Source organism: Danio aesculapii, chromosome 24, assembly GCF_903798145.1.
Source record: "Danio aesculapii chromosome 24, fDanAes4.1, whole genome shotgun sequence".
Taxonomy (NCBI): Eukaryota; Metazoa; Chordata; class Actinopteri; order Cypriniformes; family Danionidae; genus Danio; species Danio aesculapii.
In genome coordinates this window covers 1,030,496-1,046,759 of record NC_079458.1, presented here as the reverse complement: position 1 = coordinate 1,046,759, position 16,264 = coordinate 1,030,496, and the positions used below count along the sequence as shown (strand labels likewise).

Below are 16,264 nucleotides of genomic sequence, written 5' to 3'. Positions count from 1 at the left end.
GTTAGCAAATTTCATTTTTATTCCTCAGAACTTAATTTCCCTTTGCAATTTTTGTCAGCAAAATGAACTTTCGTTTAGTGATTTTTGGAGATTTGCATTCATTTATTTATTTTTGCTCAATACTTTATTTTTTGTTTGCAAAACTATTTTACTTTTAGATTAGATTTAGATTAGACTGAGTCCATAGTAAATAATCATTTATGCTCAGCACTGTATGTTTGAATGCTGAATATGATTGAGTATTTTCTGCATTTGTTTTTCACTCACCGACGATGGACAGAATGACGACCACGAAGTCAAAGATGTTCCAGCTGACGGTGAAGAAGTAGCAGCGCAGCGCAATGATCTTCAGGATACACTCACTGGTGAAGATGACGATGAACACCAGATTAATGCAGTCCAGGATGTGTTTGATGGAGGGCGACTGTTCGTCTGTCTCTACCATCATCGTCACCATATTCAGGATGATCAGCAGCATGATGAGGATGTCAAACGCTTGCTTGGACACCAGGTCAAAGAAGAAGCCCTGGACTGGGTTCTGCCACACACAAACAAAATGCTTTCTGCTATAGAGCTTTTAAAACATGTTTATGAATAAATAAATACAACTCAATAATATTAAAATAACACCCAAATTAAGAATATAAATCTAAAAATAAAATCAAATATCTATAATAATAAAGATATGACTAGTTTATGCTGACCGGTGGTCTGGGTATGGGCTTCTGTGGTTTCTTGGAGCCCAGTTTCTTCATGGCATTGTAGTATTTCTTCTGCTCTTCAGTCATGAAGATGTCCTGTCCTCCTAAGTGCAGAAGAGCAGAGGAACACACATTATTCTGACGCTCACACTCCTCTTCATCATAACTCCACTCATGACTCTACTCATCTTCCTCTTCTGCTGGTTGAAGTTGTCGATGATCACACCGATGAACAGGTTGAGGGTGAAGAAGGAGCCGAAGATGATGAAGATGACGAAGTACAGGTACATGTACAGGCTGTTCTCCTTGATCGGCTGCTCCTCCACCTGGTCAAATTTACATTTCAATTTGGATCAACTCTGTTATTGTCAGTTCTGCTTTTGTCAACTCTGTTATCGTCAACTCTTTTCATCAACTATGTTATTATCAACTCTGTTCTCGTCAACTTTGTTAGGGTCAACTATGTTAATATCAACTCTGTTTTCATCAACTATGTAATTGTCAACTCTGCTTTCGTCAACTCTGCTTCCATCAACTCTGTAATCGTTAACTTTGTTATTGTCTATTCTATTATTATCAACTCTGTTATTGTCTATTCTATTATTATCAATTCTGCTTTCGTCAATTCTGTAATCGTTAACTCTGTTATTGTCAACTCTGTTATTGTCTATTCTATTATTATCAACTCTGTTATTGTCTATTCTATTATTATCAACTCTGTTATTGTCTATTCTATTATTATCAACTCTGCTTTCGTCAACTCTGCTTTCGTCAACTCTGCTTTCGTCAACTCTGTAATCTTTAACTTTGTTATTATCTACTCTATTATTATCAACTCTGCTTTCGTCAACTCTGCTTTCGTCAACTCTGTAATCTTTAACTTTGTTATTATCTACTCTATTATTATCAACTCTGCTTTCGTCAACTCTGCTTTCGTCAACTCTGTAATCTTTAACTTTGTTATTATCTACTCTATTATTATCAACTCTGCTTTCGTCGACTCTGCTTTCGTCAACTCTGTAATCTTTAACTTTGTTATTATCTACTCTATTATTATCAACTCTGCTTTCGTCGACTCTGCTTTCGTCGACACTGCTTTCGTCGACTATGTTATCGTCAAAACTGTTATTGTCAACTCTTTAATCGTCAACTGTTTTCATGAACTGTTATTATCAACTCTATCGTCAACTTTGTTAGGGTCAACTTTGTTATTATCAACTCTGTTTTCATCAACTATGTAATTGTCAACTCCGTAATCGTCAACTTTGTTATCGTGAACTCTGTTATTGTCTATTCTATTATTATCAATTCTGTTATCATAAACTATGTTAGCGTCAAAACTGTTATTATCAACTCTATTATTGTCAACTGTTTTCATGAACTATGCTATTATCAACTCTTTCGTCAACTTTGTTAGGGTCAACTTTGTTATTATCAACTCTATTTTCATCAACTATGTAAATGTCAACTCTATAATCGTCAACACTGTTATTGTCTATTCTATTATTATCAATTCTGTTATCGTCAACTGTTTTCATGAACTGTTATCAACTGTTATCAACTTTGTTAGGGTCAACTTTATTATCAACTCTGTTTTCATCAACTATGTAATTGTCAACTTTGTTATCGTGAACTCTGTTATTGTCTATTCTATTATTATCAATTCTGTTATCTTCAACTTTGTTATCATAAACTATATTAGCGTCAAAACTGTTATTATCAACTCTATTATCGTCAACTGTTTTCATGAACTGTTATTATCAACTCTATCGTCAACTTTGTTAGGGTCAACTTTGTTATTATCAACTCTGTTTTCATCAACTATGTAAATGTCAACTCTATAATCGTCAACTTTGTTATCGTCAACATTGTTATTGTCTATTCTATTATTATCAACTCTGTTATTATCAACTCTATCGTCAACTTTGTTAGGGTCAACTTTGTTATTATCAACTCTGTTTTCATCAACTCTGTTATCGTCAACTCTATAATCGTCAACTTTGTTATCGTCAACACTGTTATTGTCTATTCTATTATTATCAACTCTGTTATTGTCAACTCTGCTTTCGTCAACTATATTATCGTCAAAACTGTTATTATCAACTCTATTATCGGTAACTCTTTAATCGTCAACTGTTTTCATGAACTATGTTATTATCAACTCTGCTACGTAATTGTCAACTCTGTAATCGTCAACTTTGTTATCGTCAACTCTGTTATTGTCTACGCTTTCTCCATCAATTCTGTTACTGTCAACTCTGTTACTGTCAACTCCATAAATATTATTAATAATAATAATAATAATAATAATAATAATAATATTAATTCAGACTTACGGCTCGCGAGTCCACAGCAGCGTACATGATCTCCATCCAGCCCTTAAATGTGGCCTTAAAAATAACAACATTTCTCAACACCCTCAACTGCATCCACTCAGACATCACAATTATACAATCATGGATATTATTCTTCATTTATTTTTAGGTTTAGTAGTTATATTAATAGATCAATTATATTCATATTGAATAATATTAATGTTATGTAGTAAACAAAACTAAATAAAAAACTGAAAAAATACCTATTAATATCATTTATATTTATATAAGTTATTATTAACTTTATAAAATAATGTAATAAAATGACATTAATATTGAACAAGAGTATTATTCATTACTTACACCATACTTATTCTGAACTTTTTAAAAGAATAAAACACAATAAAATAGCTAAACTTTAAAATTAAAAAAATATATATTTTATCTATGTATTTAAGTTATCTAAAGTTTTATATACATTTATATAAAATGAAGCAAAACAACTACAAGCATAATTTTAGCCTTTTACTATTGGTGTTATTGTATATGAGTAAACTAGCTTAAATAAAATAAACTACATTTTTAAAAACACTTATAATTTTTATTTAATTAATGATAATTCAAATAATATTAGTCATTAAGTATATTAATTTAAAATAATTGTATTTTTAAAAATCTAATTATGACACATGCACAAAGTTGAAAAAATATATGAATTTACATATGAATTAATTTATGATAATACTTGTATTGTTGTTTCCAGCTGACTGTGAATGAGGCTGCAGCTGTTTGAGCTTCTCTTGTTGCCAGGTTACAGCAGAATCAAGAGCGTCGAGTTCGGCTAAAAATACCAGAGACTTGCTGATCGATTTACAAACTTAAACAGCTCCTATAAACTACAAGTTCAGGCTTTTCACACCTTTAATCAGCACGTGATTTGCAGCTTTGCATAAAAAGCAATCATGACACTATAAAACTAAATTACTTTTACAAAACAGGGAAATATAATTAATGTAATGCACAATAGATAAATTAAAAAATATGTATATGTAAAATGTATGTATATATTAAAAATATTAAAATAACATAACTTAAAAAAAAAAATCTGCATATGACAGCATCAGATCATGACAGCATGTGTTATTAGTTCATTGTAACTAATTAAAGTTATTCATGTTCTTAGTTTTATAAGTATATATATCAATTGTATGTGTATATTAAAAATATACAAATATGTCAGTATATTTTAAATGTGTGTATACATGCTTCATTTATTATTTTAAGTTTATTGCAATTAATTTTATTTTATTAACGTATTATACTTCAATATACTTCAACATAATTTTTATATTGTATAACTTTTATTATTATGATAACATTATTATTATTATTATTATTAAAAAATGAAAACTAAGAGACTATAACTAGCAGAAACGGATTAATATTATTTTATTTATTAAGTTTATTTCATTAATTTTAAATCATATCCTAATACAATATATGAATCATTTATTTTAATTTTATTTCAAGAAATAAAACTGGTTATATTTATTTGGCAACTAGCAGAATTAAATTAATATTTCAATATATTTATATATTTTATAAACTTTTAATTATTTTTTATTTTATTTTACATTATACTTTATTTTTATTATCATTATTTTTATTATCATTAATAATCATAATAATAATAATAAAATTAACATTTATTTTGCAACTAGCAGAAATGAGAGAATATTTTAATATATTTATTTATTTTATATACTTTTAGTTATATTTTGTTTTATTTTACATTATACTTGACTATTATTATCATTATTATTATTATTATTATTATTATTAATAATATTAAAATGAACATTTATTTGGAAACTAGCAGAAGTTAATATTTTAATATATTAAATTTAAGTAATTTATTGTTTAATAAACTTAAGAATATAAATATAAATAAATAATATAAATTAATTGAATAAAATTTATTTCAAGTTTTATGCAGGACATATAATACATATTTTTTTAAATGAATAATAATAATAATAATTTTATTATTATTATTATTATTATATTAAATAATAAATTAAAAAGTTTAAATGTATACAAGTATTTTATAATTGAATTGCAATGATTAATTGCTTTCTGATTGAGAGTTGCGTGATGTACGTTGTGTTTTCTTCTCACCACTTGCAGCAGTGCGAGATATCCAGCACCCACGTTGTCGAAATTAACCTTAACTTTGGTCCAGTAATACTGCGTGCTGTTCATCTCCAAACACTCGCTCCGGTTGTTAATGTCAGAGGAATTATAGATGAAGCCCGTCCGGTTTACGCAGCGGCCGAACTTTCCAGCAAACAGATTGACTCCCATAATGCTGAAGATGAGCCAGAAGATCAGACACACCAGCAGGACGTTCATGATGGACGGGATGGCGCCGATCAGAGCGTTTACTACAACCTGTAAACAAACAAATAAAACACCCATGACTAAAACTGACCCCAGAACAGCTCACTGATGATGCTTTATTCATAAAACACCAGCATCTCTACTGCACTAATACAGCTGAAGTCAAAATGATTTGCCCTCCTGTTCATTTAGTTTTCTTTGTCAAATATTTCCCAAATGATGTTGAACAGATTCAGGAATTTCTCACAGTATTTCCTAAAATATTTTTTCTTCTGGAGAAAGTCTTATTTGTTTTATTTCAGCTAGAATAAAAGCAGTTTTTTATTGTTTTAAAGCCATTTTAAGGTCAATATTATTAGCCCCCTTCAGCAATATCAGTTTTGGATTGTGTCCAGAACAAACCACTGTTATACAATGACTTGCCTAATTACCCTAACTTTACCCTAATTAACCTAGTTTAGCCTTTAAATGTCACTTTAAGTTGAATACTAGTGTCTTGAAGAATATCTAGTCTGATTTATTTTTACTTTGTCATGATGACAGCACATAATATTAGAGTAACACTTTATTTTGATGGTCCATTTGAGTATTAGACTGTCTGCTTGATATCGGCTGATACTGCTCCTTTAACAGACATTAAACTGACTATAAGAAACTTTATAAGTACATATCAACTAACACTAACCCCAAACTAACAGTCTACTTATAATCTACTGAGAATTAGCTGGCATGTAGATGTAATGTAGATTTAATTCAACAAACAAATCATCAAAATAAAGTGTGACCTAAATCAGTTATTAGAAATTACTTACTAAAACTAGAAACGTGTTGAAAAATCTCTGTTAAACAGATACTGGGAAAAATATAATATGATTAAAATTTAACAGCAGGGTGAATAATTCTGACTTCAACTGTACATTAAAAAGTCAATCAAAGCATGTCTCTCGCTAACATTAAAGCACAATCAATATCAAGATTAAGACATTCTGAGATTTAAGTCATTATAATGTGAGATTACACGCATTCATGAGGAAAAAATACTGAATCCATTTTACAGATACATTAATCAAATTTTGAGAATTGAGGAAAAAGAAGTTGTGTTTCATGAAAAACGTCAATTAAAAATTCTTAAAATAAAATGTTGAGTTTTAAATGTTCAGAAATAAACCTGTTAAATTCAGAGAAAAATGTTTACTGAAATTCTGACATATTTCTTGGAATTTTGAGTTAAGATTTCTCAAATCGGACTCTCAGATTTTTAAGTTTTGCGTTTCTAAAATGAGATGTTTTTTCTCAAATCGCAGAGTTTCTGTTTCTCAATTTTTACTTTTTTTTTCTATGAATTTCCAACTTCTGTTTCATAATTCTGTCTGTTTTCCTTAGAAATTCACGTTTCTAAATATTTTTCCTCAGAATTCTGAATTAAAAAAAAAATTTAAAAATAAACTGAAATAAAATGTTAATTAAAATAAAAAAAATGAATTAATAAAAGTTAATAAAAAAACAATTAAAAACACCTCAACATCAATCTTTTTTCTTTTCTTAAAATTGAATGAGTAAGAAAAAAGTTGAAATAAAATATTGTAAATTTAATCATTCAATTTCGAGAATAAAATAGTGTTTGTCAAAATGTTAAGAAAAAACCCATTAAATTAGTAGAAAATTCAGTTGAAAAATTCACACAAAAAAGTGAAAATAAAATGCAGCAAATTTAATAATTAAATTTCAAGAATAAAGTCATTTTCTTCTGTTTACAGAAAAAAGTAGTTCAATTATTACAATAAAAAAGCTTAAAACTAAAATATAAAAATACTAAAATATTTGAGACTAAACTCGTCAAATCTAAAATAACAGCAAGATTATTTTATTAACACTGATTTACAACATGCAACACAACACTGAAAATAAAAATGTCCATCAAACTCCTTTCTCTTTCTGTGTTTGGCTTCAGTCTGAATTAAGGCAGTCTTGACATGTTTTGAAGAGATTGAATGTAAAACAGAAACACACATGCTGAGAGTGTGTGTGTGTGTGTCGCTCTAACGTGTGGTCTAATCTGATGTGCCAGATTTTGCGCCGGCGGAGAGGAAATCCTGTGCTTTACTGAGCGAGCAGATCTGAGTCTGACAGAAATGCAGAACAGCACAAACTCTTCAGCACAACACTATTAGCAGCACGCTCAATCTGGAGGGAGGAAAATAGCGCTTCCCATATGGGATTAAATGCTAATCGCCATTATTCGTGTTTTATGGGGTTTTTTTCCCCCAGAGTTTATTCTGAACGTAACAAAATTCAGACTTTTTCAGAGAAGTCTAGTTTATATCTCACAATGCTGATTTTGTTTTTATTTTTTGCTTTGAGTCTTTGAATATTTTTCCTTGGAATTTTGGAGTTTCCATTTCTCAAATCAGACTTTTCCCCTTAAGATTTCAAGTTTGCATCTCTTAATTCTGTCTTTTTTCCTTAGAATTTTGAGTTTCTACATTTTTTTTCCTTGAAAGTCAGACTCGTTTTTCCTTGGAATTTCAACTTCTCATTTGAATAATTTATTGGGATTTTGAGTTAAAGTCTGACTGTTTTTTTTCTCTGAATTCAGTGTTTATGTTTGAGAAATATTTTATTTTTTGCTGAGAATTTTGAGTTTCTGAATATTTTCCTTGGATTTCTGAAATATCAATTTTGAATGAATTCTTATGGAAATGCACTTCTGATATGGGATTAAATGCTAAATTGAAATTCTTCTTTTTTCCCCCTACAATACTGCAAGTTCACAGTTCAGACTTTTTCATACACAAACTCTAGTTTATATCTTACAACTCAGATTTTTACATTTTTTATTTGAGTTTTTGAATATTTTTCCTTGGAATTTTGGAGTTTCCATTTCTCAAATCGGACTTTTCCCCTCAGAGTTTCAAGTTTGCATCTCTTAATTCTGTCTTTATTCCTCAGAATTTTCAGTTTCTGAATTTTTTTTCTTAAAATTCTGACTTTTTTTACTCACATTTTTGATTTATTTCTTGGAATTTTTAGGCAATGTCTCACAATTTTACATTTTTCTCAGAGTTTCCCTCTCGCAACTCAGATTTTAGTTTTGCTTAGAATTACGAGTTTCTGAATATTTTCTATCTTGGAATTTTGAACTTATTTCCAGGAAATCAATTGCACATTTGATTAGAATTCTGACGTAATTCTTGTATTTCAGAGTTTTTCATTTCTCAATAATAACTTTCCCTCGCTCATTTCTGTCTTTTTCATTACAATTTTGAGTTTTTAATTACTTTTCTAGAAACTTTTTTTTTACTTGGAATTCCAACTTCACACATTGATGATTTATTTCCTGGATGATTTATTTCTTTGAGTTAAGAGAATTTTGAGGGTCTGTTTCTCAGTTCAGTCTTTTTTCCTTAAAGTATTGAGTTTCTGAATGTATTTCCTTGGTATTCTGAATTTTTTTATTCATTGCTTAGGGAAACGCACTTCTGATATGGGATTAAAGGCTAATCATTTTGACATCGAATGCTGTGACTTTTTCATACAACATGTCTAGTTTAAATCTTATAATTCAGATTTTTCTAAATAAATTATTAGAATTTTAAGTTTCTGAATATTTTCCCCTGGAATTACGAATTTTGAACTAATTTCTTGGAATTGCACAACTTTATTTCTTAGAATATCTGGGCATTTTGAGTTAATGTCTGATAATTCTGAGTTTCTATCTCACAATTCAGACTTTATTTCACAGAAATTCAAGTTTCCATCCCATAATTTTGTCTTTTTTATTTAGAATTTACAGTTTCTAAATATTTCTGCTTAGAATTGATTTTTTTTTACTTTGAAAACCCGACTCTAAATTTTTAGTTCACATCTTGCAATCTTGACTTTTTTTTCCTGAGTTCTGAGTTTACATATAACAACTTCATTTCTGCAGACTCTGACTTTGTTCCTTGAAGTTTTGAGTCAACATCTCCAAATTGCGAGTTTTACTTTATTTCTTGGAATTTTAAGTTTTTAAATTTAAAATTTTGAGTTCCACAGACTTTATATTTCCTCCTTAATCAAATTTAAATTGAACTTTAATGTTTTGATAATGCATGTGTGTGTTTATAAACAACTAAATGGCTGACATGCGCAGTATAAACAACTCCTGCTCTGCATTCATATGTGAGAGCAGTGAGTGTGTGAGTGAGTGAGTGTGTGTGTGTGGGTGTGTAAGGAAGATAAAGAAAACATAGGGTGTGTAAGTGATGAAGAGCACAGACAGTTCCGCCACATGCTAAAAGCCCATTCTTGACATTCAATTATCTGCAATACTGATGGTGTTTCCCAGCGCAGCTTCATCATCTGCTGATTAATAATCTACTCATCGCTTTAATACTGACCACAAATGGAGAAATGAATACATGCATGTGGATGAGAAGGACAATAACACTGGACGTTTAACACTGATTTCGCTAACAGCTGCTCACAATCTGGAGACTCTGTGATAAAAGCTCATGACCTGCTCAGAATTCAGAGAAAAAGTCAAAATTCACAATTGTGATGCTCTGAAATGGAGAAATTTGTTTTATTTTATTTTGATTATAAATATATACCATCCATGTGAACGAATGTATATAAATATAACAAATCGTATCACATTGAAAATAAAAGCTTGTATTTACATAATATTTTGCGCATATATAATGTATATAAATACACATATTTGAAAAAAAGTCTTTATATTTTTAAATTAAAGGTAATAAAAATATATAATATACAAAAATACATGTATTTTATATATATTTATTTATTTACACAATATATATATATATATATATATATATATATATATATATATATATATATATATATATATATATATATCTATTATGTAATTACAAACGTTTATTTTTAATTTCACTAAAACATATTAAAAATATCAGTTTCCTAAGTGACATTTTAATTGTATTTACATTTAATTATATACATAAATATCAGATTTATTTTATTATGTTATATTTTCCATCATTGAAAACTCTGATGTATGATGGAATATTTTAAATTTAATAAATTAAATGTATTTATTAATTTAACATAGATTTCTCTCATTTAAATAATATCACCTAATAAAAATGTCTCTGTATTAAGTAATATTTGCATAAAAGTTTATATTTTATTTATTTATACATCTCATTTTATCCATATTTTTATTATTATTATTGTATTTATCCTTTATTTTATTAGGAATTTCCCATTGAGACATGCATCTCTTCTACAAGGGGGTCCTGGCCAAAATGGCAACACAAAAAGTTTCAGATACACAATTAGACACACATAATAAACATCACATATTAAAATTAAAACATTCTCATGATTCTTTCAGGAAAGATTTAAAATAATATTTACAGATGAAATTGTTTCTAACATGATAACACTCTGCATTTCATTCCATAATGTACACTGAAAAAAATATTCAAAGATGATTCCTTGGATTTACTACATTTTTTTACGTTAAGGGCTTGTAAACAATTTATTTGGGCTGAATTTAAACAAACAAATTAAGTTGAACATTATTAAATTTAATTTTTTTGTTTAAATTTAACACAATTAAATTGTTTGCAACAGTTTTGCAGGCATCATTTTTTTCAGCGTATAGGGCCAAATGAGGAAACGCTGCTTTGCCAAACTCTACATACTCTAGGAACAGCTACAGTGCATCTGGAAAGTATTGATTGCGCTTCACTTTTTCCACATTTGTTTATGTTCCAGCCTTTTCCAAAATGAATTAAATTGATTGATTTGCTCAACATTCTACACACAATCCCCCATAATGACAATGTGAAGAGTTTTTGAAATTGTTGTAAATTTATTAAGAATTAAAAAGCTGTAAAATCACATCAGTATTCACAGCCTTTGCTCAATACTTTGTTGATGCGCCTTTGGCAGCGGTTACAGCCTCAAGTCTTCTTGAATATAATGCCACAAGCTTGGCACACCTGTCTTTGGTAATGTTTGCCCATTACTCTTTGCAGAACCTCTCAAGATCTATCAGGTGGGATGGGAAGCGACAGTGTACAGCCATTTTCAGATCTCTCCAGAGATGTTCAATAGGATTTAGCTCTGGGCTCTGGCTGGGCCACTCAAGCCCATTCACACATGTTGTGAAGCCACTCCATTGAAATACTTTCTGTATGCACTGTATATGTAATTTATAAGAATGTTGTGTACTATAACTACAAGCATAATACGATTAAAGGTTGCGAATATAAGATGGCAATTTAACCAATAATGCCCTTGGGGAGAATAGAGAGGTATATGCATTTTTCTCCTTTGGCGCAAGGAAAACCATCCAACTATTTTGTACAAAGTGCAACGATGGACACATGAAGATGCATTCATCACAAATCATACTGCAGCATGATGTATACTGTCCAGCTTTTTTAATAACGACAGGTTTGCATGCACATAAACTACATCTCTATAATCCATCACCGAGAGGAAACAGCTTTGGGTATTTTTTTCTTGCGTTGAAAGGAAGACACTTCTTAATACGAAAAAGAAAACCCAATTTAGGTCTGAGCTTCTTTATATGACTATCAATACAGTCCCCCCCTCCACGGTTAAGATTGGTGAAACCTTTATTTGTGCATGACTGAGATTAAAAACATATATTTTGGGTTTTTTTTGCATTTAAAGCTTTAATATATTACATTTAAATGTTGTTTAACATTTTATTAATTGTAATATTAACTATTAAGAGAAAGATACTCTCTTATTAAATAATATTTTATTATAATACATTTAAATTGCTATATTTGTAAGTCTAATGTATTGTATTGTCATACTAGTGTAATGCAAAATGTTTTTGTTTTAAAATACTATTAATAAATATTAAATCAACTCAAAATCTTAAAACAGTATGCAGGTTTTCATTCAAATAAATTCACATTAAGCTACATGTTTTATTTTTAATTTTAGTAATTCCCCTCAATATGTCACAGTGTTAAATCACATTATACTTCATCGACTATACGACAGAATAATCCCCACTTTGGACAGATTTCCGGTTTCTTCCAGTAATAACTGAGATGTCACTCGTCAGAATGAGTCTAAAGGAGATTAAACGGATCAGATTTGATTAAAAGAGCAGCGAGAAGTTATTAAAACAAGCTCTAGCGCTGCGGAAACTGCAGGAGTTCAGTTGTGAGTTAGTGGATTCATGAAGGACTGACAGTTAGACAAACACAAACATCTGCATTACAGGAGAATCTGACCAAAACATCTCACATATCACTCCAAAATAATATGAAATTATATAAAATAAGAATGCCAGACTAATAAAAAAATATTATTATTATTATTATTATTATTAATTATTATTATTATTATTTGTTATTATTATTATTACTATTAATAATTATTATTTTTTATTATTATTAGTATTATTATTATTATTTTATTATTATTATTATTTTTTTATTATTATTATTATTATTAATTATTATTTTTTATTATTATTAGTATTAGTATTATTATTATTATTATTATTATTATTATTTTTATTATTATTATCATTTTATTATTATTATTATTATTATTATTATTATTATTATTATTATTTTATTATTATTATTATTATTATTAATTATTATTTTTTATTATTATTAGTATTAGTATTATTATTTTATTATTATTATTATTATTATTATTAATTATTATTTTTTATTATTATTAGTATTAGTATTAGTATTATTATTATTATTATTATTATTATTATTATTATTATTATTATTATTTTTATTATTATTATTATTTTATTATTATTATTATTATTATTATTATTATTATTATTATTATTATTATCATTATTATTATTATTATTATTATTATTTTATTATTATTATTATTATTATTTTATTTATTATTATTATTATTATTATTATTATTATTATTATTATTATCATTATTATTATTATTATTATTATTATTTATTATTATTATTATTATTATTATTATTATTTTATTTATTATTATTATTATTATTATTATTATTATTATTATTATTATTATTATTATTATTATTATTATATTTGGTGTAAAGCAAGTCTTTGTTTTGCGTACATTCTTTCCTCTTCTTTTTTTGCATGATTAAAACGACAATTAAACACATTTTCCCAAATTCTCTTTGTTATTGTTTATAATTATTAACAGTAATTCTCCTTAAACTCCTATTATTATTGCTTATTAGTTATCAACACATAGTTTAAAGTCAGATGTTGTATTAGCACTTTAACAATAAATTATTATTATTATTTTCAGTAATAATGTAATAAAAACTATTGTGTTATTATTATTTATTATTATTCATTTTATATATATTTTCTAACTATTAATCTAATAGAATTTTGGTTGAAACGTCAATGCGTTTGTGTCAAATTATGACAGACATTCAGCGAGAATTAAACTACAGTGTGGTCCCTTTAGGTTCAAATGTGTACCTATTGAAAAAGTCCCATCCCACTTGTTTTAATTTTCAGTCTGACCATCAACATAAAAGTCTCACCCTTTATTCAAACATGAGAGTTCTTTGATAGGACAATCTCTGCTAAAGCACTGTATCTGAAACATTGACTTATCCAGACGTATGATCATTTAGCCTGGTTTAAAAAGAGACTATTGTTTTTTGTGTGTGTCCTCAGAGATCTGCATTAGATGCTCTTCTTACTGAGAGTTTTTGTCCTGTTTCTAGTCTAAATATCTAAAAAGTCTTAAATCAAGAAGCATTTTCTAGACAAGCAATACACATCGTTTCATTTTTAGAAATAAAAGTCAAAAACAAGTGTTTTCCATGAAACAAACTAAAGAATTATTTATTTCAAAGCAAAGACAAGTTCATTTTGTTTACCCCATTGACAGATTGCAGATTATTTTGCTTGTTTTAAAGAAAAACTCACCTAATTTTGACTTATTATTGCTAAAAAGATGTTTTTCTTATCGAGAAAATGCTTCTTGGTTCCTGAAATTGTAAATAATTGGACTAGAAACAAGACAAAAACTAAGTAATCAAAGCAATTTACAGAACACTGATTGGAAATATGTGCTTCAGGCAACATACGTTTGACTGCAGTTTCTGAGTTAAACACCAGGGGGCAGTACCAACTTCTGTTCCTTTTCACACTAATGATATTTACAGGCACATTTCATTGATGAATAAAGGATTATTTAATCTTTTTATTGACAAATAAATGATTATTTTTGAAGAAAATGTTCGTAAAAGAAAAGATGGAGACAGCGTCCTCTAGTGCAGTGTTTCCCAACCTTGTTCCTGGAGGCACACCAACAGTACATATTTTGGATGTCTCCCTTTTCTGACCCATTAACTTCAGGTGTTGGAGTCTCTTCTGATGTTATGATAATATGATTCAGGTGTGTTTGATTAGGGAGAGGTTGAAAATGTGGACTGTTGGTGTGCCTTCAGGAACAGGGTTGGGAAACACTGCTCTAGTGGATTTGTCATTTAAAATGTTAAACAAACACTGTAAGAAATGTATTTCAGATTCACAAATATGTAGATGGTGCCCTCTAATGCATTTATGATGACTTGTCAACTAAACAAGTAACGTATTTCAAATTTCATATCATAAGGAGCTGCAATTTTACATACCCAAAGCAACGTATTTTACGTTTTGCAAAAAGCACATATTTCCAATGAGCCTGGGTTGCCAGATTGTGTGTAAGGCCCTGTCCACATAAACGCCACACTTTTTTCTATGCAGTTTCACTGTGTGTCCACATGAAATCGCAGTGTTAGGTGACTGAAACCTAGACTTTCTGAAAATTACTTGTCATTATCACTGCCTGTTGGTTTGACAGTAGAAAAAACAAGCCAGACCCACTGTTCATTTAATATTCTGTCTCGCAGCTTCCGGTGCGTTTTTGCATTTTTTTATGCACAGATTTTTTCATAGCAGGGAAAACCCTGTTTATAAAAAGACTCATGTACAGTACGTGTGGAAATGGCCTAAAACAGCAGAGGTGAATCAGCAGACAGAGATTAGAGGCTCTTACCCGCATGCCTTCAAAGCGGGACAGGGCTCTGAGCGGCCTGAGGGCTCGGAGCGTCCGCAGGGATTTGATAGCAGCAAAGTCCGAGTATCCCAGTGTGTTTGCTACCAGGCTTACTAGAGACACCTATCCGAGAAACAAAGGCAGCATTAGAGATTAAGATCACAGCGGAGTGTTCTGCGGAGGAAAAACACACACTTCTGGACCTGCGGAGAGAAACGCTGCTGATTCTGGACCTGTGGGACTGAAGGATATTAGTGTTCAGACGGAGATCCGGGAGTGTTTTTCTCACAGCTGCCGGTTCTTACCCTCATCCCGGCAAATCGAGACACAGCGCGGAGAGGCCGCAGAGCCCGTAGCGTCCGCAGCACACGCATAATGTTGATTTGGTCATAACCGAGAACTCGAGACACCAGACCCACCACTGACACCTGCACGAAGCCAAATGCTGATTAAGTGCACATCATCTGATTTCAAGTCGTTTTTTCAATTGTTTTGCCCTCCTGTTTTAACACTAGAAGTGCCAGGGGGTGTAAATTTGACCCAGACACAAATTCTGTTCAGAAATGACTAAAAATAACATTAATTCACTGAACATTGAAGTGTCAAGAGTTCTGAAATGATTATGGAGGCATCAACTACAGTTTATTTTTATCCTGTGGTTTAATTTAGACGTTTTGTAACACTAATCACTTCCAGAATGCTAGCCTAAGAGATAAGGCTTAGAGTTTTAAGGGCAAACACCTTATTTGGCTGGTGCAAAATTATAATGAAATGTTGTTAATCATATATTAAGACGTAATT

The 16,264-nt window shown here is 29.3% G+C and overlaps 2 protein-coding genes across 2 annotated transcripts in view; one reads left to right on the top strand and one right to left on the bottom strand.

Moving 5' to 3' along the window:
• Positions 1-431, top strand: part of LOC130218903 (putative surface protein SACOL0050) — a 32,767-nt gene extending 32,336 nt beyond the window's left edge. The window contains exon 8 of the mRNA XM_056451222.1: positions 281-431. The gene's annotated coding sequence lies outside the window, so the exon portion shown is untranslated. The remainder of the gene's footprint in view (positions 1-280) is intronic.
• The window catches only part of scn5lab (sodium channel, voltage gated, type V-like, alpha b), a 215,579-nt gene that overhangs the window by 3,882 nt on the left and 195,433 nt on the right, over positions 1-16,264 (bottom strand). The window contains exons 20-25 of the mRNA XM_056450963.1: positions 15,464-15,586; positions 5,195-5,467; positions 3,038-3,091; positions 890-1,027; positions 705-809; positions 268-538 (exon numbers count right to left, since the gene is read on the bottom strand). Coding sequence (XP_056306938.1) covers positions 268-538; positions 705-809; positions 890-1,027; positions 3,038-3,091; positions 5,195-5,467; positions 15,464-15,586 — 964 coding nt within the window. The remainder of the gene's footprint in view (positions 1-267; positions 539-704; positions 810-889; positions 1,028-3,037; positions 3,092-5,194; positions 5,468-15,463; positions 15,587-16,264) is intronic.